The 26,454-nt window shown below is 34.9% G+C and overlaps 1 protein-coding gene across 1 annotated transcript in view; it reads right to left on the bottom strand.

Moving 5' to 3' along the window:
* MALRD1 (MAM and LDL receptor class A domain containing 1) overlaps positions 1 to 26,454 on the bottom strand; it is a 295,587-nt gene that overhangs the window by 128,111 nt on the left and 141,022 nt on the right. The window contains exons 26-27 of the mRNA XM_050890929.1: positions 22,047 to 22,292; positions 18,998 to 19,155 (exon numbers count right to left, since the gene is read on the bottom strand). Of these exons, the coding sequence (XP_050746886.1) occupies positions 18,998 to 19,155; positions 22,047 to 22,292 (404 nt within the window). The remainder of the gene's footprint in view (positions 1 to 18,997; positions 19,156 to 22,046; positions 22,293 to 26,454) is intronic.

The raw sequence follows: 26,454 nt of genomic DNA, 5'->3' as shown, positions 1-26,454 counted from the left end.
AAGGTCTGAAAAGTTATTATTAATTGCATGTCACTGCCCTCTATGGGTTGAAGATAGTCGAAGGTCAAGCTGAGGTGATGAGTCATCATTAAGGAAAACTTAACAGTAAAAGGCATGTTTTTCCATTGACTTGTAGCAATGGGTCCTGGTCTTCCCCTATCTCATCATGCTGAGTGATAAAGACTTTCAGAAAATGGCAGAATTACTTCTTAGAAGACCATAACCTGTTTAGATCGGTAGGTCTATATGCCTAGTCATATTGGAAAATTCCTATTCATATTCACAGGATTTTTTATCTACTTTCTGATAGTCTGAGGGGAATTATTTCTTAATGATTTCATTACATTGTGATTCAGAATCTTCTTCATGCTTGTCTTCATCTGAAGAATGATCTAAAGTGTTTATAACCTCTCTTCAGAGAACTTCAGAATGAAAGTATATCTTATTGGGCTTAATATCCTCATTAATTCACCTAAGGATACTAAGAATAAAGAAGAGGGAAGGATTTCTTTCTGTCTTAGAGTTCCTTTTATTTTGTGGCCGAGTTTAATATTTTTCCTACGCAGCAAAGACGACCATTATTCTCAAGGCTACATTTCTAACACAGTCAGAATGATATTAGGAACTGAATCCAAAGCATGCAAGAGGAGTATGTAATTTTCTGTTACAAGATGTTGCAAAGAAACTTCTTATGAGTACACTCTCTGTCAGAAGAATACACTAAGTATCCCAGATGCAATTATAAAGGTTCCACTATGACACAATCTGCCTTGTTACATCTGCAGTGAAACAGCAATGAAACCCAGATTTTGTTCTTGATCTGCACCTCTCCTTCTATTCATGTTCTGAGCTGGGTTCAAAATATTTCCCTGGGTCATTTGCATCTGATATTTATTTCAGCAGAGCCACAGGAAATGAAGCTGAGCTTACCAAATGGATGGAGGCAACAAAAACATTTGCTAAATATTCCTGGACTCTTCAAACCAAATATACTTGAGGGCTTTTTAATCAGAGACAGAATATTTTCAAATGATTCATCAAAAAACATTAACTGTTTATTACTAATACCATAAAAAGACTTTCAAGATTCACTATATCAAAAGGCTTCTCTTTCTGCAGCACCCTTCAGACTTTTGAGAGAAGTCAAACTCTTTTTACATACTTTTTTAAACTGTTAGGAAAAAAACTTTTCTCCTATGCTTTCAGGTTCCTTTGAAAACAGTATCTTCCTGGCAAGCTGTTACCATCCAGAATTTTTAAAACAGGATATGTGTTATGCAAAGCGCAGGAGCATAGTATAGAATGAGCATAATGTTACTTTAACTGTTACCGCCCATTTCTATAGCTTTTGATGTATGGTAATCACTCTGTTTTACAAAAGTATTTCAGGAGAGCAGTTTACTTTTCAGGCTATTTCTTCTTGGTTTAGAATCAAGTGTATTTTCATGGTGTGCGAATGAAGTTAACTAACAAACCTGGTTTTAATAAAGTTTTATTTTCCTTGATGTAGTATCACCATTAAAGCCTTTTGATGGCTGACCAAGTAGTTTAAAGACGAAGTATCCCATGATGAGGTATGTTCCTTTCCTGCTTCCTCCTTTTACTCAACAAGGAGGGAAGTACAGTCCTGCACTTTTACATGTACATCAAAGAAACAGGAGGTGGAAGGAAGAAAAATCACAGCTTTTCCTCATTTGCCCATATTTTAAAGACCTATTCTATGAAGCTGTATTTCTCCAAAACACAGAACAGTTAATATCTTTGTTGACATTTCTAATATCATCTATCTACTTATTCAGGTTTCATTGCTTGAGAGTGAGTCCTATTTTCAGAAGGTTCTGAGCACCTTCCTTATAGACTTGGGCTGTTGCTACCTCAACACTGCAGTACACAGAATACTTGCTTATTTTTAAAGATCTCAGTTCCTAGGATTAAGTCTTTCATACGTACCTTGAAAAAAAAACCCCACATTAAAATGCAATAAAACTGAAGACTGATGCTGTATAGCAGAATCTCTTATCTTAAAAGAAAAAGGTGCGATTATTGTGTCTTCTTCACCTAAAGTTATTTTCAAAGCTCATGACAGATTCTATCTTTTTTCATTTCTCACTGATTTTCTCTTAAAACTTAACTTCCTAAAAGAATATTGCTTAGACTATTTGAAAACAGTAACTTAACCCTACAGTTTGACCTTATATTTCATTCAAGCAAAAAAGCTCTACATTAGATAAATCCACGTACAGTATCAAATTATTAAAATTGTTTAAATGAGTCAAAGAATGAACTGAAGTCAACATTTGTTCACCCAAGATTTGAATTTTAAGTTCACTTTTTCTTTCCTTTCCTCTTTCCCCTTTTCCTTTTTTTTTCTTTATTCTTCTTTTCTTCTTTTCTCCTCTCTTCTCTCTTTTCTTCATAGTGACATGAAGAAAAATGAGAGCAGACAATAAGGTCATGAAGATGTGAGATATGAATAAGCATGTGTGTCCTCTGGCACACTGTCAATCACCAGGCTGATAACAATTCAATACAAATAGTTCAGCGGCACTTTATAACAGCACTGGTTACAATAACTCATCTCAGCTTTGACAGGCTACTTTATTTTAGAGAAAGACACATACTCTGTATGTTAAGTATAAGGTTGGTAAGTGTATGCAAACAAACCAAATACAACATCTGTACGTGTTGTTAATTATGTAGGAAAATCTGGGCTCAGCAGTAGTTATTTACTACTCTGCCCTTAGCTACTGCTTTGAATATTTGTCTCTCCTATTAAATAACCCACAGAGACTTGTGGTTAAGATTACCATTACATTTAGAAAATTACTGTTAATTATCTGAATGTTGAAGCTCTGCATTAAACATATAATTCTGAAGTTATTAAGTCCACCTAGAACAGCTCTGAGAGAGACAAATAGAAACAATTTCAATGTAGGGAGAGATTTTAAACTCGAAATTTATACTTTCCATCACTAAACTGAGGAATGCTGAGGGATGCATGCTATGGGATTCTGAAGTATTCAGCAAATGGAAGTAGCAAAAAAAGAAGAAGAAAAACCAACAACAACAACAAAAAAGCAGATAACAGAACTGCAACAATCTACAGAGTAATGGTCCCAAAAGATAGGAAAATGTTAGTGATGAGTATGCAACAGAGTGAATTTTACTTTAGGGATATGCCACTGAAAGTCATGAGCTTACTCAAGTTCCTGTGACTTCAACGAAGATTCATGATTCACAGCACTGAAGAGAATACATTAAAAATAAGTTTCTCTCTAATTTTTCAGAGTTTTATTTTGACAGGGACCAGAAATATTATTTAGTATGTCTCTGCCTTCTATAAAAACACTTGAAAAAGAAACATCAAGCTGATCAAATGGTATCTTTAAGAAGTTATTTGATCCAGGCAAAATGTATACTGCCTAAGTACATTAGTATGCATGAAAAATTAGCTTCACTTTTAAGGATAACTTACAAAATCACATAATTGCATTTTCAAAGTGCATTATAGAAGGAAGGAAAACAGCAAGATGAAACACTGATATTTCAGCCTTCAAGCCTTTTATTAGACAATCTGCATGTATTAGTCTCAGCAGGTTTTCATAAGAGTTAATGACAAAGCCCATCCATCCATCCCTCCTTCCCTCCCTCCTTCCCTCCCTCCATCCCTCCATTCCTTTAATTTCCTCCTTTGTGCAAAGCATTAAGATGGTTTTCACTCTCTGAAATATCTTTCCCCCAATTTTCATTTCCAAAATTAACATCACTGTAATAAAGGAATATGCATTTCAGCAAGGAACAGGCATTCTAATGAACAAATTTGATAAATAAACTTATACCACCAATGAAATTCCTTTTTTAAAATGCATCAGTTTTGGAATTGCCTTCAGAACATCAGAAGGCATTAACAGCTCACCCTGTCATAAGTGCCAGCACTTGTAATATTTCTAGGAGCTAAATGGTAAGCACTTGTAAGAGCTGAGTTGAGAAAAGCCAGTTTCAAAAGCACTTTGATAAAAAGCAACTGGTAATTCATCTGGAGATAGGATTTTGTTTCAAGCAAGTAGGCACTTCAAGGAATGACAACTAAGTTGCTCATTAGCAAAGATGAAGTTATACTTTAAAAATTCTTATTTTGGAAAAGAAATCTATACTGGGAAGGCATGAATAATTTATTGATTTTCTTCTGTGAGTATCACCTTCTTAAAACTTTGATTTATCTGGTCACAACTATTACATCTACTAGATTTCATTATAGCCAGCTTTTATTTATAACCAAGGAAACTCTTCTGTTTCTTGTTTGCATCTTTCTACATTCCCATGATACTCTTTCCATGAAATATACATTTATGTGCTTAGGCTCTTAAAATACATCTTCATTCTGTATGTCATCCTTACCAATTAGAACAGAGAAATAAAACAACTCCTCTTTGTAAAAGAGGATTCATTAGGTACCTTGTACTACTTCATCTTGTTTTAATTTCCTAGCCCTCCCAGCCTTCCTTTCTCCTCAAATGCAGAAATTTCTTCATTTCCTAGCATAATCCTTCTTCGTTTGATTTTGGTTTTTACGTAGCTTAAGGGATACAATTGTGATTGCTTGGATTTAATTTTTTTTTTCCTTCAGTTCTACCGCTAAAACTGAGTAATAATAAGCATCAAATCCATTTTATAGGACCATTAGCATTTCAAGCAACTTAGTTCCATTTTGTCTCAAACCTTGTCACACCTCTGTTTTAATCATGTTTTACTTGTCTCAGATTGTTCCCATTTTAGAGTTGAGGCAACTGTAATTCTCTGGAAAACCAAAGCTTGAAAGAGAAAGAATCACAGTTACAAAAACTCTAGGAAGACTCTGGACAACTGTTACAGCCATCCATAGTGCCAAATGTAAGGACAGTGTCCTAAACATTGCGCAATGCTAGATTCCCTGGATTATAAAATGAAAGTCAAAACTTTACTTATACTGACTGCCTAAACAAATGCAGAACATATACTGTAAGAGATGTAACAAAACAGTTTATGAATCAAAATCACAAAAAGACATTTGCAGAAATGAGATAACCTCAAATTTGTCATGTTTTTTGTCCTAGAGAGAATACTTTGAATACCATATTTGAAGATGTGAGGCAAAATCACATATCAAATTTCAGCTTTTTATTAAGGAGCTTTAACTCTTTAACTCGTCTTCTACACATCTTAAGTGTAAAATCAAGGAACTTCAAAATAGTGCTGATAACTCTTTACCACTTTTTGTCCTTTAAGAACCATACTTTAGATCATCTTTTTTCTTTTTTCTTTTTTCTTTTTTTTCCCATTAATATTCTCCTTTATCGGTTGGGTTATAGAATGAGAGAAGGAATACAAACTTGTCCAAATAGGAGGTGCATGCCCCTGATGACTCTAGAACCAGTGGTGACATCCATGTTGCATCCTGACTTCAGAGCACCCACCGAGGAGGGAGCTGGCTAGGCACAGGCCCCTGAGTGCCTTGGAAAGTCTATACATGTGACCAGCCACGGTGAAACATGGGCAAAACTTGCATCTCAGGACCACAGATCACACCAGATACTGCCAACATGTATTCGTCCAGGCTGTCTTTTAGGAGGGTGGTGAAGCACCTTTCTTTTCTGTTTATGTACGCTGTCTGAAATAAGATGGTGTAGAGTTGTTTGGCACTTTCATTGCCTTTACTGCATGACTAAAACTTTCAGCTAGGACAGAAAATATTGCTGAGCAGCATCAAAAAAGTGACTTTGTCAGTTTTCTCTGTGGCCACTGAAACAGAAAGAAAATACATGTCTCTCTCCTAAAACTGAAAGAAATTAATCTGGTCTAGATGTTTTCACACTGAATCGGTGTTTAATACAAACTAAATGGAAAGATTGATAAATTGCTCGACTCAGATAAGTATCTACCAGTTTGGATACTTACTCAATATTTAACTGAATTTCAAACTTTTCAGGCAGTGGGACCAAACTTTGCTTACTCATTGTCATGTCTTATCTTGGAACAATTTATCACTGTGTGTGGCCAATCCTGGGCAAAGATATGCTTGGAAGTGGAGCGCCTTACTCTAGTCAATGACATGGATCAAAGTACTGTTTGAGTGACATGGTGGGCAGGCAGAAGCTGTGCTGGTGGGACTAACTTTTCTTCTCTGAAACTTTGAAAGTTAGTGGCTAAGGTCAGAAGGATTTTTCTATTCACAGTGTCACAGTGTTTACAAAATCAGTTCCACGAGGTGGGAATCATGGAATCAGTCTGCGTGAAAGTCTGCTCAGCTCTTCAAAATGTGAAGATTTGTTCATGAAGAATTAAAGCATTATCATTACAGCTGCCTTGAAAAATAAAAGCCCCAAGGCAAAGTCAATTCGGCTGAACAAAAGATCTGGAATCTTTCAGAGATTTTATTTGTTTTAATCAATATTTCAATTTAGCAATTCACCTCTGATACTACCTTGATTCTGTATGTAAAACTGAATGTAAGAAGTGGCAAAACATATCTTTACAGGGATTTTGCTGAGACGAAAATAAAAAAAAATGAAAAAAAAAGGGAAAACAAGTACATATATCTGCTGTAAACTAAACATACTTTAAAAAAAAAAAGATTCTTTCAGGGCAGTAGGATAAAATCCTAAGACTAGTAATAATTCTTAACACTAGCAATTGTAATTCTTAATTCTTGTACAATGACATTAAAACTGTCAAGGTTGTACTAAATATTTCATCTGTCACTTCTCCGAAGTGACAAGTCTGCAGGACAAGGATTGACATGAATATTCCCTACTAATTGTCGAAGAGTATCTTATGCTTTTTCAGACATATAAGAGAATGATTACTGTCAGTCAGGTGTCATCCCTACTTCGATGTAGTGGGAGGTTCACTGGGATATAACTGTACTTCTTTCTTCATGACATTTACTTTTACAGCCTATTTGTATTCTATTGGAATATTCTTTTCAATTGGATTGTAGCTTTTGGGCTTGTAGAAATATAGAACAGATCCTCTGGGATATTATAGGAACTGGACAGGCTCAGGGGAGTCAAAACACTAAGGCTGAAAAAAATAGTAAGCTCTTTACATAGTCAAAGCTCGATTAAGTATTCTTAAGCTTCACTGAATTGATCCTGAGCAAAGAGACATTTTTAAGAGAAATGCTCAAGTTCTGTCTCTATAATATCTGATGGATACAACTATTTATTTCTTACAGAATGCCAAGGAACCAGATATCTGATTTAATTTTTTAATCTGTAATTATGAAATATATTCTCTACAAATTGAGGGCTCTCATAACTGACAGGTCTAATTATATTAAAACACTTCAGTGAGATTCCCTCTCTTTCCCTAATTCTCTCTCTGGTGGTCACCATCTTATATGTTCAAGGACATATAAAGTTATAAATATATAAATATATATAGTCTGGTAGGGATGTAGAAGACAAAATTTTGCAAACAGATTCATGAGATCTTGGTGTTTGCATTGCCAGCATAGATATGAAGTATCAAAAAATATTTACTGAAATATCCAAAATTCAAATATTTATCCAGTGACATTCCTGAATGTACCCAATATTTCTTATTGAATGTTACTATATACAGTTATATGTCTACAGGAAGCTATACGGAAAGCAATAGCCACCTGTCCTCTTATAGATGCTTACTTTAGAATGAGATAAATGGTACTCAAGACTCCCTTTGACGTAGTGAGAAAACCCCACCATCAACAAAGAGAGGCTAGGGTGACTGCCACAGTGGCTGCACTGGAGGCATCTATAACTTTAAGTAACAGGAACCCCACTCACATTGGGACAAATTACAATTTAACAGCAGGTCCTGCAATCCTAATATATTTCTTAGAAAAGAAATCTACATGCTGAAGAAAGTGCAGAGATCTCTTTCTAAGATGTCTTTCCTTTGGTAACATAGAAATAATTTATCTACATAAAGGCAAAATGATAGGTCTGAAAACAAGCATGAGAACAAGAATCAGCCACACTTCGAATATGTAAAACAGAATTTGTAATAACTTTCAACCTGTCAAACAAATACAAATAAAACTAACGTAGAACAGGAAATTCAGTGGCATTTTTTCTCTTCCATTAATTTTTTTGTTTTCAATGAAAATCCCTCAGATATCCTTCCATTTCTTCCCAGTGCAGCAACTGTTACATAATCCACTTCTCGTTTATAGTTTCAGCAGTTGTGATAACCTCAATTCCTCTTTTCCGCTTGTTTTTCTCTAGATGATGCAGACAGTGCAGAAGTTCTGCCTGCATTTTCTAAATGGATTTATTCCCTACAGCCAATAAGCACAGAGCCAATTATCAGAAGAATATAAATCTGTTTGCGTGAACTAAGGAAACATTGCAACATTAAAAAAGGCAAATCAAAGGAAAAACATAACCACTGAGTGATAAAACAACCAAAAATAAGAGAACTCCAAGGGATTTGTGGAAGAACATACCTTCCCCACCCTTCCTACAGCAGAAATTCAGTCTGATCGTGTCTGTATGGAAAGGGATATTTTAAGATGAAGCCTAAGAAGTGCATCTTATATGCACCACTGTAAGACTTGTGACTACTAGATTGGCATACTCAGAAAATATGAACTAGATGGTGTGCTTTAAGGTATTTTAGTATCATTTACCACGATGTGCCTTCTTTTGTCTTGCTACATGGTCTCCTGTATCTTTCTTCCTCATAAGACCACACCTTCTCTGGATATTATTTGTAAGACCATTCAGGTTCTTCAGCTACACACAGTAAAATTTTCTTTTCAAGCTGAAAAGATTGACTCTTTAAGATTGGTCTTTTCAAGACAGCTAGTCTCTTTAGAACGGTCTTACTGCATCACTATTGTCAAGAGATTTCAAATCTTACCTGAAGAAACACTTCATTTCTCTGTACAATGAATCTTGGTACAACTTGGAAGGAGGAGACTGCAATTTGTATAGAGATTAAATTCCAGATGTACTGACTTAAACAGACCATATTATTGAGTAAGGCAAAGTCTAAGGTTAAAAATGTGCAGCTACTGAGTCAGAGGAGGATTTTCATTAGTTGTTAATTCCTTTCCATAGCCCACATACTCCTGAAACAGCTAGGCTGGAAAAAAAAGGAGAACTCTCATTCTTTTAGTAACACTTGAAGAACACAGCTGGTATATAAAGTGTTAGAGGGATGGAAATCCACCTAAATCATTTTGTGACTGCTAATAAACCTTTTGATAACATACTCCCTCTGAACTCCCATTGAACACAATTCTGAACTGAATCACACTGTCAAAACGCTCAGAATAATGTTGAGCACAGCAGAATCCTTCAAATCTAATGAGTATTTCCATGTCATAAATAACAAGAGTCATCTTCTGTTCGTTGATCAATGAAATGAATTAGATGGTTCATGTATCAAAATTTAAATACTACCTCTTCTGCATCACATTGGAAACTCTTATTTAAAGAACATTTTCTCTCATACAGATCAAACTAAATTAAACTAGAAAACAGTAAGATACTAAGTTGTGCTATTCAGTGGAAGGAGTGGAAGGCAGCAGCGAGCAGCTGAGGGGAAGACCAAATAAATTCTAAATATAGGCTGCAGATTTTCATTGGATAAATGGCAGAGTAGCTTTATCATACCGACACTTAATAGAACAAGTAATATTTTTAGCCACCTAAATGAGACAGTATAAATATACAGAAAACAAGTGTAAGCAAATTATTTAAAAGCTGAAAGATGCTTCAATTTGTGCCTTGATTTATTGATTCAGTCAAATATAGATTGAGCGCCTGGTCCATTTCACTGTAACTTTAAACAACAAAACACAGTTTTCAATAAATGAGAAGTTAGCTATATAAAAAGAATGGGTTTTTGCAATTGCATTAGCCTAAGTTTCCAGTGTGGTTTCATACAACCTTTTCACAACAGCTGACTCTTCTTACATTTCAATGAGAAGAGCAATTGACATCCAAAAAAATGTTCATAATTATTAATCATAAAATGGCACCTGTGGTATCAAACTTTCCCCTACCATTATAATGAGAAACATGTGGTGACATTTAATGGTTTATAGAAAAGAGATGATTTTGCAAGGAAATAAAAATAAGGTTATTTGCACTCTTTTTTTCTCCATGCTTTTAATTGTTTTCCTGTTATTATGAGTGTTAGAATTAAAACTAGTTTAGAACATTTCACTGTATTTTTATTCAATGACTGCTATCCAATAAACAAAATTTTCACTAGAATGTTTTCCATTGTAAGAATTTTATTTTTTTCACTGGTATGATTTTGAAAGTTAAGCAAAAAAATTGGTCTTATAGTTTTCATTTATTATGAAAATCTGAAAAGCATCCACATGATTTTTTGATAGATATAGTCTCAGGGTTTTTTTTTTGGTGTGGTAGGTTGTGGATTTTTTTGGTGTCCTCACTTTCTTTAGAAAACAAGACCCCAATTCTTCTAAGAAAATCCTCATATTTTGACCACCCCCAGTTATTCCTGATCCAAAGTAGAGCCCAGTATTACAGCTAAAGATTAAATAATTCTCCTTATTTGTTAATTCTATAAGAGCCACACTTAAAATAAAGGTTTGGGTTTTTTTCATTTGCATTAGCCTTTGAAAACTTTCCATGTCATCTAAAACTCCTAGAGCTAAAGAAAAAATAGTATCACAGATAGATTAAAAGCCTCAACTAATCTGATATGTGGGAGATAAGAAATGCAATTTTTAGTGTTAATTTCCTTCTTTTAGTGCTCCTGCTGAAGGCAAGATCAAATATGCTCTGCAGACCACACAGTTACACCCACATAATCCAGGGACTTAACGCAAATGGTCTTTTTAATTCCTGATTTTAGTAGTACTACAGTATCATCTCTCATTACTTCATTAATTCAAACAGAAAATCACATTAGCATGGTTTCTTCAGTCTTAAGAGTGGTACTAAAATTCCTTATATGAGCTCCTTGTTTTTTTTAATTTTGCAGATATTGCCTGGCAAAACTTGCAGGAACAAGTTACAAAAGAATGAGGCAAGGTGGGAAGTGCTGAGGGTAGCTGGACAACCCAAGGTGTGCGACTGAACATAAAGGCCTGTTGAAAGAAATTGAGTCTAAAAATCTAGATAAGAAACTCCTATGAATGGACTATGAGGTTTCCATGAGTCTGCAGGCAATTGATCTCTGAGCTGCAATGACCCTCTCATAGGCAAGCAACGCAAAGTTACCAGGTTTATGGAAAGATTTGTCTCCATGGTAAGTAAGATAGCAGGAAGAAACTGAAGACTCTCAAAGCTTCCACTACATTTACACTATTAGTCTCTGCTGCAAATGATAACTGCTCTCTACCACCATGTTGGATGTCAGTGCATGCAAAGATAAGACAACACTAATTAAACCAGTCTTTCATCTTTCATTTAATTCACCATTAGATAATGCAATGGAGTCAGCCTACAAACAAATACACATGCAGATTATTACTGTCATAAATATAGGTACTAAAAAATACCTAGTCTGACTCTTGCATGAAATGAATTGGAATTAGATACTTCCATCTTTGTGAAATAAATTACAGCAAATACAGAAACACAACTGCTTTTTTTTCTTAAGTTACTGTGGATTCAAAACTGAAGGCTAGAAACTGAAAAAAATTCTGGAAGCATAAAAATTAGACTCTTCATGTTAAGACCTTTTATTGAGTCATCAAAGTAATTTTAAGCACACTACAGCCTGATACTGCAAGCCTGGCAAAGATCAAAGACTACCAGAAACTAGAACATCTCCAAGACACTAAAAATGAACTATGAATTAAAAATAAAAGTTGCATTAAAGGAGGATAAAACTGGAAACAATTTAATGTTCTACAATGAGCACTAGTGCTACATCGGTGCTTGCTGAAGTTTTGCTAGTATAAGATCTGTTCAATTCAGTCTGTGTTTGACAAAAGGAAGATACTTTTCTCAGTGGAAGACCAAGGGGCCTTGGGGTGTAAAAAGAGATGAGAAAGGAAAAAGGAAAAAAGAAAGATCTTCCACCTTTTCTGAGGTTAAATGGAACTCCTAGAAATGTTCAGTGTGTTTTTTTCAAGTGGAGTTGTTGATCAGGAAAATTAGATACTATCTTGGGATTTCAGGTCTGATGAATGCTATATGCTTTCTAAAAGATATCAGCAGGCACCAGGTTACATGTTGCATTATTTATTTTTCTTTTAAAAAAAGATATGTTAATTACATTTCTAAATTTACCTATTTAGAAGAAAAGATATGAAAAACTAATAAAAATGCTCAAAGCTCAAGGCTATGCCTCTATTATTTAAACAAAGTCCTTTTGTCTTCATAAAAATAGGTCTCTGTTTCACAGCTACTGTATAAAAAAGACCTGATTTTGATGTCTGTTGCTTCAGTAAAAATCATTAAACAGCAGCTCTATGATCCTTAAATGAACTCTGCCCTGAGACACACTTAAATCACAACCTTTGCGGTTGAAAGTCTGCCCTGAGAAGTGTTAGAAAAGAGTAAGTCGGACCTGCAAAGATCCCAGAGGTGCTTCAAAGCCTCATATGCTAAAAAGCAGCCATGTAACCACCATCACTCTGTGAGATTATGAGCCGACAAATCAATAAACTAAATCACTCCCAGAGATCTCTGATTTGGGGAATGAGTTCAGTGAAACAACACCGGAGAACTGTGCAGTGTGGAGGAGACCGAAAGTACACTTTTCATCTGTGTCATGTTGTGCAATATGGTGCCAGGCTGCGACAGAAAATAGGATAGTGGTATTAGCCCTGACAGGCAGGGCTTGTGATTCCAGGTGTAATGTTACAGGATATTGTTGTGTTGCTTCGATGATTCGGTATGCATCGTGCTGTCTAAATCTGTCAGCCTGCTCAGTTTTCTAACCAGGCACTGCCCTGCCTGACAGACATGCCCTTAGTCACACTAACCCTTTACTACTCATGATCCTCGTCTCCTAAGGGAGAAAAAGGTCAAGTTCTCAAAGAACTTAAACAAAAAAATGCTTAATAATTCACATATGAACAATTTCTCTTATATGTGTTTCTAGAAACATGATGATTTTAAATCACAAATCCTCTGATGAACCTCTTGTCTTCATGAGCAAGATTCCAAAATACAAAGGTGATTCTTTAATCCTTCTTCAAGATATTTTTTTTTTCCTTCAAAGCATGTCCAAATGTATTATTCCAGCTCACCAACTCTTTGGAATGAACGCTTACATCTGGTCGCAGTATAAGAATACAATGAATTATATGCTTCTGATAATTTACAGTTAAGAAGATTGAAATAACTTCCTAATGCACTCATCTGAGAAAATAAAATGCACTGAATGATGTCTGTCCTTATCTACAGTTGTGCATATTTTTTTGTCCCTTCTATGTAACCTGTTTTTGAGAAATGATGCTTCCATTGACATCTGACATTCCTATTTAAGCATTGTCTCAGTCTCAATTTACTTGGAGATATGCTTATGTCATGGGGTCAAAATCAGACCTACAACAACCCTGTTTGAAACAATGCCTAAAAGCTGCAAAGTGCTATTTCAGATTCTGCATTCAATTCAGGAAATATAAATACCAAATTATGTTGCTCTGGGAAGTAAACCTGCCATAAAAGTTAATCTTCCTTTCTTTCTTGACAAGTAATACTGTATTTCACAGTATCCCCACTGATTTCCTTTAAAGCTCCTGGGACTAAGGTAACACTCCCTTACTCTCACTCATTAGTCAGATCAGACATTTCATTGACTCAAATACAACTTTTAATAACAGTTCACAGGTCAACAATGGGAGTAAAGAGTTTAAAACTGTGTCTCTCTTGAGAGTTGTAGATACTCATTAAATAAAGGCCATTACCCTTGTGCTGCTGTGTGGAACCAAATTCTCCTGAATGTGTATTTTGCTGGATTTAATAAAGGAAAACTATTTGAAATAAATAAAATACTAGGATTCAAAGGAAAAAAAGATAAATGTAAGCTACTGAACATATAGCTAGTTATGTTCATATATCTATTTCACCCATATACAAATGCTAGAAAACTTTACACTTCTGCATTAGATTTAAACAATTTCTCTAAAAAGTTTATCATGTCTTAAGAAGGTAAGTGAAAAACCTATACATTTTCTACATTGTTTGGAGCACACTTTGAAGTTCGGCAGACTCTTAAGTAAAACGTTCAAGCAAATCTTTGAAAATTTAACGTTTCTTCCTCTAGCTGCATGGAGGTCAGATAATCTGCTTTGAGGCTACCTGAACCCAATGAAATCTATAACTTCTACATTAATGTGAGGAGTTGATTGTTTTTCATGCAGCCAGTGAGAAGAATCAATGTGGAAATACACATCCTATTTTAAGCTGTGAAGTAGACTAAGTTGTTTCCTCAGACTTTATTCTTGAGTGACTTCCCATAGAAGTAGGGTCAATGATATTGATTTGTGAAAACTTCATTTTAAATTGCTTGATCCTAGAAACACAAATGTCTAGATGTCAGCTGGCATCTGCAGCATCTCTGCTGCAGGTTTTCCTGTCGACAGCTTGGGACAGTAGGCTGCTCCACTACAAATAACCAGGGAATTACAAAAACCACCATGAGTCATCTATACCTGAGCTGTGGCACCTGCTAAGCTGGTGCATAAGCTAACCCTCTCTACCTTAGGCTGGCTAAAAACAATAACAATATCAAGGGAACAACTCTGACGGCTTCCAGCTTTTGCTGAGAAGCCACAGCAACCAGGTGACAGGGTCTTTGCTGCATCGGTGCTGGGCAGCTGGCGGATGCTGGCTGCTGGCTCCAGCCACCTGTTGCCCTGGCCAGGTTAGTCTGTCGCTGTGGCGGTGTCAATGGGGCCCTGCTTCGCTTGCCATGAGCTGGCCAGGACTTCTTGTCCTCCTGAATATCATTATGTCTTTGCTCATTTGTAACTGGATGGAATTAATTAAATGCCTGAGTAAGGTCCGCTGGAACTTCCTAATGAGATCCTGTGTATATTGGCCTTGTCACAGTCGGCAGAGGTAGTTACTAATGGCAGGTTTCACCTTCCTTATACATTTGCACATTTCTTTGTAGAGGCTTGTTTCAAATCCTTGAAAGAGGCCCCCCCCACTGTATTAAATCCTAAATTATCTTTTTTAATGAAAATGTCTATATGCAGGGCAATTAACACTGATCCCACAAAGATTATCTTCAACAAATGGTTTTATCCTTTGATTGCTGCTCCTTTCCCACTGTGATTCCTAAGGCTTGCTTCTTTTTTATAAAAGAAACAACTTAAGCAGCAGTAGGAAACGTATGTTCAGAGCAGCAGAACAATAAAATGTATTATTCCTTTCACCTAAGAATTCTTGCTTGCCTGTTTAGAAGCACGTTTAAAAATAACACTGTTTCTTCTGACTCATAAAATGAACCAGTATTGAGTGCCAATGAGGTACCCCACCATCACTGCTAAAAGAGGCATAGCGAACGTGCTGCACTTTAGCTGCAGAATATCTCCTACAGTGGATTGTATTCTCTTACAGTTGATACAGGGAAGATTAGAAGATTTCTCAAAATCTCACTGCAGTAGCAAAGTTTTGACTAGTTGTATCCACATCTCTTCTGGTAATATTCTGTTTGCCTGGTGAGCTTTTGCACTGCTATTAAACACTTTGTAATTGCAATTTAGACGGATGGTGAGTTGGATATTGCGGTCTCCATAAATAACTGTAATATCAACATATTTCATTTGCATAAATGTTGAGGGGGTTGATTTGAAGAATACTGTATTTTTGCAACTAGTTCAATGGCCCATCATTTTGATTGGATTATTATTCCATATATAGAGAGGTTTATATGAAGAATATGTGGTACAATTTGAGGAGAAAAAAACCCCAGTAACTGCAGAGAAATTCCCTTAGAAAATGAACTTGTTTTCTCTAACTGCAAATCTTAACATAAAAGTTCATACTTGCTATAGTATCCCTTTTATGATCCTGCAGTTTTATTGGTTATATCATAATGTGAGATACTATTTTAGTAGTATGATAGATAATATTCTTAAGCTTCCTGAATGTGGACAAGCAATGAGAATATTGAGAAGACACCAATACATACCATGAACTATGATTTTAAAAAAATGGCTTTTTACTCTTGATTACCATTTTTCTTCCACTGTGATATTCAGGAGGAGAAGAAATGTCTTCTGCATTCTGCCTCCATACAATATTTCCTCATGATTGTTCATTACTGTGTCATTGGTGTGCATGGCGTTCACTCTCAGTTCAACTTTTAACGGGCACAATCCCTTTAGCTAGAGACAGTTTGCTAAGTTGTCAAACTTGAGACAGTAAATTCCTTCCCAGGTCATCTCCTCTTCCTTGCATTTTCAACTAATCGCAATCTACCAATCTGCTTTCACTGACATTAACTTAACTTTAAATCAAGAGATACTCAAACTAGATGGAAATATGATGGTATTGCAGTTTGAACTACAACGAGAAGCTTCAGTATGACTTCCCATGACTATGTGTTGTTTAATTAGACTTTATTCATACAGACATTACTAAATAGAAACTCTAATTATAATATTGACTTACAAATCCTTATAAGCAACATAACACATAAACTAGGTTGATCTGCAAAACAATCCTGGATACAGTAATGAGAATAATTTTTCCTATCTCCATGTAGAATTCTTGCCTTCATTAAAAAAAATGGAATGAGAATAGTAAATTGTTACTCAAATGTCTTCTGTTTACACTGCCTTTAAAAATCCCTTTAAGCTCCCTGGAGACAAGGATTTAAAATAACATAAAAATAATGTCTAAAAAGTTTATTAGGATAGTAAAATTAGGTGAAAATAAGAAGAGGCAATGTCTCACTGTAATAAGAATAAAAGAAAGAGAAAACATAAAGAATATTCCCAAAACCTAGAGAAAGGAAATATTACTGATCGTGATCTAGAAAATTCCATAAAAGTCATTTATTTGAACATTATATTTCAAACAAATATTAAAAAGTACTGTAGAAAAGAATCTCTACAGGCTTTTGTCAAAGGGGATAATGATCTAGTGAAACTCTGCTCGGGTCAATTTTGTAAAAAATTTAAAAAAATTAAATCCCTTTGACCATCCTGAGGGTGGAAAAAATAATTAAGAATTTTAACTACTGGACTTGAACCCTTCAGAGACAATATCCCAACAGAGAATAAATGTCTCTTTTTAACTCATTTTAGGTGGTGTGATTTGTTTGATTTTCTTTTATTTCACTTCTTTTGTCTGCTGTTTAATAGAAGTATTTGAATGTGTATTATTAATTCCACTGCATGTAATAAAATGAGATATAATTATTTTTCTGTTTTTAAAGCAACTGTCCATGCTGTAACATACTTAATGTGATAATTACTGACCAAAGTTAGTTTGGAAGTTAGTTTACAATTAAAATTAACTAATCCTAAAATGCTCATAATTACAATATTTGGGTGCTACAAGATACACCTTTGAGTAACACGATGAGAACATAATTTGAACTTTGAGTTAAAATAAATGTTTATTTTTGCACCTTATTTATTGTAAGTAATGTGATCTATTTTTGTTTTCATTTTTTAATACATTACCAAAGAAAAGTTATTTTTAAACAACATTTTTTTTTTTAATCTACTTGCCTCCTTTATGGATTTGAGCTTTTCTAGGAAAAATAGCTGTATAAATACATCTCATTATCTATATAGCTACTTGATGAATGGCCTGTTGTCATTTATAGGTGTCTGGACTAATCCATGAAAAAATCTCCTAATGGCTGTCAAAGGGCTCATTGTTTTTATATTTCAGACAGACTTAGCCTAGGTTGTGTCTTTAGATGTTAAAGACTGTTGATGTGTTTTATCTTCCAGGCTTTTGAATTATAAAATCCAGAACATTTGAGAAACAATTTTTATCAACTTATTTTCAAGGACAAAATATGATTTATTATTAAAAGTTAAAGCAGTCAACATGTGCATTGGAAATAAAAGAGATTTTAATGCAGTTCACCAAAATAATTTCTATCCCAAGATTTTATTAGAGATACTGAAGAAAGAGAAGTTAACAGACATGTAGCAAATAAATTGCACCATGATTTATACTTGAATAGCCAGGATTCCCTGTACAGATACAGGTAAGCACAAATACACAAACTCTCATTTGCAAAGGTTTCTACTACATCTAGAAGTGGTATATTTGGTCGTTGTGGTGCAACAATATTAAAATGCCCAATGGCATTAAAATGCACAGCACGCACAGGGAGGTGAAATGTGTAGCTTTTGCTACACTGATCATTAATTTCTACATTTTACTCAGAATCATACTATGATTTAAAACTTGCTTTTACAAGCATTTAATACTTTCTCTTTTTAATGAACAACAAATGGAACAGCCAATTTTCAAGGAACGTATCAGATTTCACTTGTAACTGAATAACTAAATAGTTTTTTGTTTTTTTTATAATTTTTTGTCACCCTACATTTAGTGAAGAAATTGCCATTTCTAAAGAAAATTGATTATATATTCTGTACCTGTGTACACAAAAAGATAAATAATTTAATACAATCATATTTTTGCATTTTATTCTCACTTTGTGTAGGTTGCTAATTCATTTTTTTGGTGGATGTCATCCCATCAGAATGATAGGGTTGTATACTGATAGCTACCAATAGGGATGGGAGCAAAATAAGAAAATAGCTCCTACATGGAGAATATCAAAGAGAAAGGTACTGTATGTGAAGAGGGAAAACGGAAAGAGGTTTTAAAAAGATTTTCTGTGACTTTTCAGAGAAACTTCTTTCAGAAGAGAAATGGTAAAAGCATATTTAAGAGACTAGAATAATAAAAACCAGCACTGAACTAAGAGGTGCATGGGAGCTCTACCAGTCTACAAGCCGAACAACAGAACGTCAGAGTGTTGAAGCACTCTGCTGGAGCACATATACCCTTACAGATATTAGATATTCAAAAGAAAAAGGTTTTTCTATTACCTTAATCAGAACCTGAATATGTCCCATGGCTTTTGATGACTTGAAGTACCAGAAGCTCATCACACAATTCCCACTTGATTCTTTCCATCTGGAACTCTTCACATGGGCTTTTTCATTTTTTAGGCCTATTGCAGTGGCCTCAAGATACAGGAATTGTCCTGAAATTAAATGACATATTACTGAAAAATTGTTTTGGGCTTTCAAATCAGATTCCAAATCTCAGCAAAGTAAATGCAGAGACATATGAGGTATACTTCCTATCTAGGTCCTATACTAGTGAACCGCAGCTTAGGGTAAAAATTGACCAGATCACATTCCTTGTGTTCTTGTTATATCAGGAATAAACTGGGAGCAGCTTAAGATTTGGATGGGCCTGTATAGAAGAGTGAGAATACTTCCATGTTTCCCAGCTACTCTGATTACACGTCCTTGCCCAACAGCATTAGTTGTTATTTTGACAGTACATCGTACAATAGGCACACAGGAATAAATTTCAGGATGAAGTTTTTGAAAGATAACTTTCAAAATAGCAAGTCACACTATAAAAAAACTTGTGAAACAGGCGAAAAACCTTCATACATTTAGAAATCATTAGGTGTCCCTAGTGATTCATATTACCTTTGGCCATCTGTACTCTTTAATGTATGAATATTAACTCACATTTAAATTATTTAGTCAGAGGAAATTGCAAAAATAGATGCCTACAGTTATTTTTTTCCAACACTGATATGGTCCTTGAGTTTTCCATTTTTATTTTTAATCAGAAGTATAATACATTCTGCCAGTTTTCAAATTCATTTTTTTCCTTTGTATAAAAACCAAATGTGTCATTCACATAAACATAAATGTAGTATAAATAACACACTTAAATTATAATTGCACATCTACTAAAGTTTGTATATGAATTAGAGAAAAAAATTTTACTTCATTAGAGACAGAGTAAAATTAGTTCATTCTAACTTTGACACATCTCTGGCTAAGTTACAAACATAGATGTTTGCCATAATATTATGGGATGAGAAATTTGCTTTTTCCCTGAGGTGAAGCGTATATTTAACAAATGTAGTGACCTATTCATCATAATACTTTTTAAAAAATATAATTAGAGAATGCAAATTAACTTATTTTTTCTACATCTGCTATTTTGTGTGTTAAAAAAGCCATGTATATAAACACTACGAGATATGAAAAGCATGCTGTATCATAGCATCAATGTCTGCTAGGAAGACGTGGCTAGACTGGGTTGAGTACTGGGCATGTTGATGTTTGTTAACGCCTGTTTAATATTACACAAATTACTTCTGTTTGGAGGAAACGAAGCCAAACCAAACCAAACCAAACCAAACCAAACCAAACCAAAGCAACCCAACCCAACCCAACCCAACCCCAAAAAACTTTCACAGTCTTCTTTGGAAGGAAACTTGACTGACTCAGGTGGCAGACAAGGGACACTCTGAAAGGCCCCTTGATCTGAATGACTGGGACCAGCACTGTGGAACAGTGGACTGATCACAGCTAGTCAAGCTTGGCTAGGAGATAATAGGACAAATTACATAATTCCAATCAGAATGATATAATTCTAGTCATAAGCAAATTTTCAACGTTTTAATGTTGAAAACAGAGGAGCTAATATGGGAGTTAGAATTAAGCAATTGCTAGATGTAAGCTCAAGAGTTGAGGTTTTGGAAGTAAGTGCTGAAATTCATCTTTGTACAAGGACCGATCACTGAATACTGTAGTATTCTCTACCACATATGACAAAATTTTAACAGCTGAGCTGAATTTTGTTTTGGTTCTGTCATGATGAACACAGTTATTAAGTGCTATCAGTACTAACAATATGGCCAGATACCACCTTCACCTTTAAAAATGTGACCACATTAAAATAATGAAAAGTGAAATTAATTCTAAATATATTTATTTGAGAACACAATTTCAAGACTATAGAGCAGCTTTTAGGTAAGAAATGGAGAATTTGACCTGTTTGATCACTCATCACAACAAAAACACTTAACTTTCAGATTATAGGGTAAATTTCCAGGTTTGAGAATTAGATCAGCAGTAATTTTATTCATATGTGGAGTGGATTCAACATATATACCACAGAGATACATAAATATGTGTTCTAACAGAACTGGCTATTTTAAAAGCCAAATGAAAGACAGGGACGCATTGGAGGGCAGTTCTTTTGTACTGCGTCTTTCTTTGACATCAGTGAAATGCAGCCAGGCTGGACTGTCTCAAAATTTAAAAACATATGAACACATAATCTTTGTGATTATTTGTGCCTGTTTCACCCTCAGTCACCTTGGCAAGCTTTCACTAGCCCCTCAGTTTCTACATATCTTCAAGTAAACTTTGGTTTTATTGGGTTTTGTCCTTCAGCAGTTCATGTAAACATTCAACAACTACTAAGCATAAGTCCCACACCTTTGTGCAACTCTGCTGTGGAATATTTCGATTTAAGACCAGTTCTGAGCTCAGCTTCGGTAACATCTTTGCCTGAGCTACGGGACTTTCAAAGGCAGAGGATGAAGGCACGGAGCTTGTAGCAAGAACAAGAAGAGATAACTGGATGCTTTGGCCAAAACAAACCAGGATCTGCACTGCCACTAATAAAGGAGGTTTATTTATTTAAATTTATTTATTTAAAATTACCTAAAATTAAACTATGAATAGTCACTATGGGTAACTTTAAGATTCCTGGAAATGAACTCAAGGTCTGGAGGAGTGGGACCCAGTGGATCTCAGAGCTGAGCTAACTCACCCTTGCAAGCTGCAGCCAGACCAAAGGCCTCTCTCCCGACAAGTTACAAATTATCTTGCTTGACTCATATAGCAATACTTAAAGGAGAAACAACTGAGAATCAATTTTTCCTAACTTAAAGTCATTTTACAACAGTAATTAATATTTTGATATTGTTACACATCCAATTCATTAAAAATGACACCCTGATTAGACATGTTAGGACTGCCCTGCTGCCTGTGAAAGGAGGTATGAGAAGCTCCATGAAGACAATTACATCTCATTTGTGAACTGACAACATACCAGTTCTATTTCCAAGCGTGTGGTCCCCAGAAGGTCTAAGGCTTTGAGGCGAGGTGACCCCTAGCACCCAGTTAAAATTGTCTGCGAGGGAATTTTGCCAGCCACATCTGCCATTCTCAAAGGTGCACGAAGTTCCGCATTCACTCTCGTCTGTATTATCCCCGCAGTTGTCTTCAAAATCACAGCTTTGTTCTGGTCTGTAACACTTGCCATTCTGACATTGCCAATACCCATGTGAGCAGGAGCCTGAAAAGAGAAGAATGGGGGTGTCCTGGTGAATCACACTGCCATGCATCCCAGCGAGGTTACTGGAAGGTTACATCTCAGAGAGTTTGATATTTAGGAGGAGGAGGGTGGTCCAGAGCAGTTTTATTAAAAGCCTTTAGTTCCCCTGAAGTGCCAATCCATTATCAGTTTATTTCTTTTGTATTTTGTCAAGAGATTGCCTAAATAAATGACTGTTTCCCTTGTAAAGCCTTTGAGGGCAAGTTCCAGCCAGGCATTCCTTCACTAACAAAGCTTTCTAGTCTGACTTAATTGCTGACATTCTCCTTTCATGTGGTGTAGGATTAAATCATTTCATTTTAGCTGCAAAGTTGAGCTTAGTTTAGCAGACTCAATTTGGAAGAAAAAGCTTTTCTATTTTAACTACAGAGGTTTGCCTTTTAATGGATTCCTTTTTTTTTTTTTTTTTTTTTGCAGACGAGTTCAGTGGGTTGATGCTGTCCTTTTTTTGTGCAGTATTCCTGGTCTTATTGAGGGATAATTCTGCTATTGTACAGCCTAAAGATTGTAGGACTCATTTCACAGGATCCATTTCCAAACTTCATGTTTGCATTTCAGATCAGTTTCTGCAGGGCTCTGGATAAAAAGCAGCCCCTTCAGCACATTCTCTAATCAGGAAGGGAGACACAAAATTCTGAAATGGACCCTCCCTATTTCCTTCATCCATTCTGCTCTGCCAGAAATAAATGTACAAGCATAATTTTATTTAAAAATAGAAGTACCAATATATTAGCTCATCAGACATAAAATTAAAATATGCACATGTATGAAAGTTCTACAAGTATGGGAAGACTCTGAGTTAGCTGATACTGAAAATCACATGGTGCTAAAAACATATTTCCATTACCACTGCCTTAATTTAAAGGAGGACCTGATGGAGCCAAATGAAATTCATATAAGGCTGGATTTTATTAAGAGGTCAGAATAACTGATTTATTAACAAAAAAAAAAAAACAGGATGGGGTATTCAGTTGGTGTGTTGGCAACCTCCATCCCTAGGACTTTGTTTATGCCAGACTCTAAATTACAAATGCCCCAAACCAAGTGAAAAAGCATTGCCACACCCCTTTGCTGTAGGCTTTGGGTAAAGTGAAAACAAGCCTTGAATCACTAGAAGTTAGCTAAAGAAAACAAGCATTAACCCCTCTTTTTTAAGTAAAAAATCCTCCTAATACTTATTATAAATAAATAAATAAATAAATAAATACAAATATTGGAATACCATAGAAATATCTAGCAAGTTTTCCAGGGAAATTATTAATTTTTAATTCCTGATTTCTTAGTAACATGAAAGTATGTAACATGTTTGCTCTAGAAGACTGTGTATGATTTGGCTTTTAACAGTTGCTCAGAGAAAGGAGGAAAAAGTCCTGAACAGAAAAAAGCAAGCCAGAATAAAAGTCTGATAATGACTTAGAAAGTCAGGAACATCAGGCAAAGCTCTCCAGAGCTGGAGACATGGAAAATGGGTAGGCTCCGACTAGAAGAAAAAGACTTGTTTGAAGTTCACAGTTACAAGTTTATGAAAGCATCAGTGTGATTTTTATTAGTACACAATCTCTGAAAATGGTCCTGGCCAAAATAATGGAATAATTCTATCGATATATCAGTCAGTATCTAATTATTGCAACCTGCAAGACAGTTGGAGTCCATCAGAAACTTCTTTCTATCAATCTGCTTCAGAATTTCAATCATCTGTGGTATTTCCCAAAGGGCGACAGAGATTTGTTATAAAATTTCTGCCTAGTTTAAATGACGTCTATTTTTACGAGCTAGTTATTATAACCCTACATTCCTTTTATGTGATTGCACTAAGAATTTAAGCAAAAAATTTATTTTGCCAGCAAACTAGGAATTTAAATTTCAGGATGCAGTCCATGCTTGGAAATACTTTTCCTTGCTGTTCATCATGATCAATAATTGCAATAACTATTGCATTTTGAGGTCCCTTTGTGGCATTGCTTCCAATTTCAGGTCGAAAAAAAGGTGGAGTTGAAAAGTGGAAGTCTTTGTTTTCTGAGGAAAAACAAAAAAATCCATCCTGAACCCTGGCATGAATGAGCCTTTTCAAGCATGTGTAATGGATGATATTATACTGTCTAACTGAGTCTGTAACGTGACTTGTTTCTGGATGTACTTCCATAGTATGTTTTCTCTTTAAATGACATATTTCTAAGGCTTTATGACTGTAAAAAAAAAAACCAAACCAAAACAAAACCAACCAAACACCAAAACCTGTAAGAAAAGAGGTTTTTTGAGCTCTCTTCCTTTCTTCCCTACTTTTTCTCAATCCTAACAATCCAAACACTCTGTTATATAGATGCCCGTGGGTATAATAGGGATATTTAATTGAGAGGAACTTCTCCTTAGCAAGGTTCAGTAACTTTTTCCTCCAAGCAGTGTTTCTTAAAGATTATTAGCAGGTAGACTTTTTGCCCTATGTGGTAACTGCATCAACACACTAGGCTGCAGTGGACCCAAAGGAGCTGTTAGTGTCTTTCAGATCAATAATCTCTGAATTGAGGAGGATTTACACAACAGAGGAAAATAAAACCAGTCAATAATCCCCTTGTTTTATATACCCTGAGCAAAATCAACAGATGGAATATTTATATTTTAAAATATGTAATTAGGACAAGGATTAATCACCTTTATTTTATAAAGGTGTTTCTCTTAAATGTATTTTGAAAAAAATGTACCTGCAATCATCAAGAGAGAAAATAATCTTACTAGCAGAACTGAAATACGGTTTATCTTCTACATCAATGAACTTTGAATAGTAATAAAGATAACATGGGATATAGGTTGCAGCATTGAGGCAGAACAGCAATAAATTACAGAAAAGACATTCATATTAAGAAACAGTATCTATGTGTGTTATTCATGTAAACTTCAAACTCTGGCAAGAATGATAGTGTTCTCAAAGAAGTAATTCCAGAGGGGAAAAAAATATTCTTTGATCTTTGAAACCATAGTCTGTGTCACAACAGGACTTTTCTATGAGGTAGCTAATTTTTATATCGCTCTATATCACAGTAGTAACTTTATTGCTTGCTTAGCTCCTCTCTGAAAATAAATTAAAATAAGATTTTAAATCCTCTAAAATAAATTAACTCCATTAATGTATGATAAGATGATGCACAAGCAATCTTTTATTCATTCTTTTCTTTCACTTTGGCAGATGGAGATATTTGAGAAGGACTTGATTTTTTCCACTATCACTTAAAAGGTCTTAAGATCTTCAGATGATCTTCCTACATCTCTGTTCAGAAACACCTTATACTTAAAGCTAATTTTTTTATCACCCAAATTCTTTATCAGTTGTTTGTTTCCTCCACAATATTTAGTTTGCCTCTTATTTCAGGATGAGAATCCCTCATCCTTCCCTTTATGAAGGTAATAGCTTTTTTTTTTTTTTTAAATACCACTTATTACTTTACCATTAAAATCCATTACAAGTTCTCACAAGGTGTTTGGACTCATATCTGAGTATGCAATCATTTCATTTGCACTCAATATTGATGAAAACAAATTGTCATATTTTCTTGGATTCGCCATGAAAGATTCCTAAAGGAATTGTCTGATTACACACTTACACTGAGTGACCAAATGGAGCCCAATTAATGTAATTTATCAGAGACAAGCTTAAGAAATAGCTTGATCATGTTCTGTAATTACCTATAAGAAGACAAACACTGATAGCAGAAAGCTCTAATCTAGTAGAAAAATCCCCAATATTACATGCTGGAAAATTGAAGTTAGTGAAGTTCAAATTAAAATAAAATTATAAATAGAGACTGAATTTTTTCCCAAGAGATATGCTTTAGTTTAACTTAAAATTATTTGATAAATCAAGGAAAACTCTAGATGAAAACCTGGTTAGTGTTATACAGGAGATTAGATTACATATTAATAGTAGTGCCTTTTGGTTTTAAAAATCAAAGTGCAGTTGCAGACCTTAATTTGCTTATATAATTATGAGAATTTATAACAGATAAACTAGATGTTTATCCATGCCTATAATAGCTACAAAATAGAGATGAAAATCTCAAATTTCTCCATTAGATTCCAATCTTCTTGAAGCTGGTCTTTTAAATATCTTTCCTTATTGGAAATAAATTAA

Source organism: Gymnogyps californianus, chromosome 2 (assembly GCF_018139145.2).
Source record: "Gymnogyps californianus isolate 813 chromosome 2, ASM1813914v2, whole genome shotgun sequence".
Lineage (NCBI taxonomy): Eukaryota > Metazoa > Chordata > Aves > Accipitriformes > Cathartidae > Gymnogyps > Gymnogyps californianus.
This window is presented reverse-complemented; position numbering and strand designations above follow the sequence as displayed.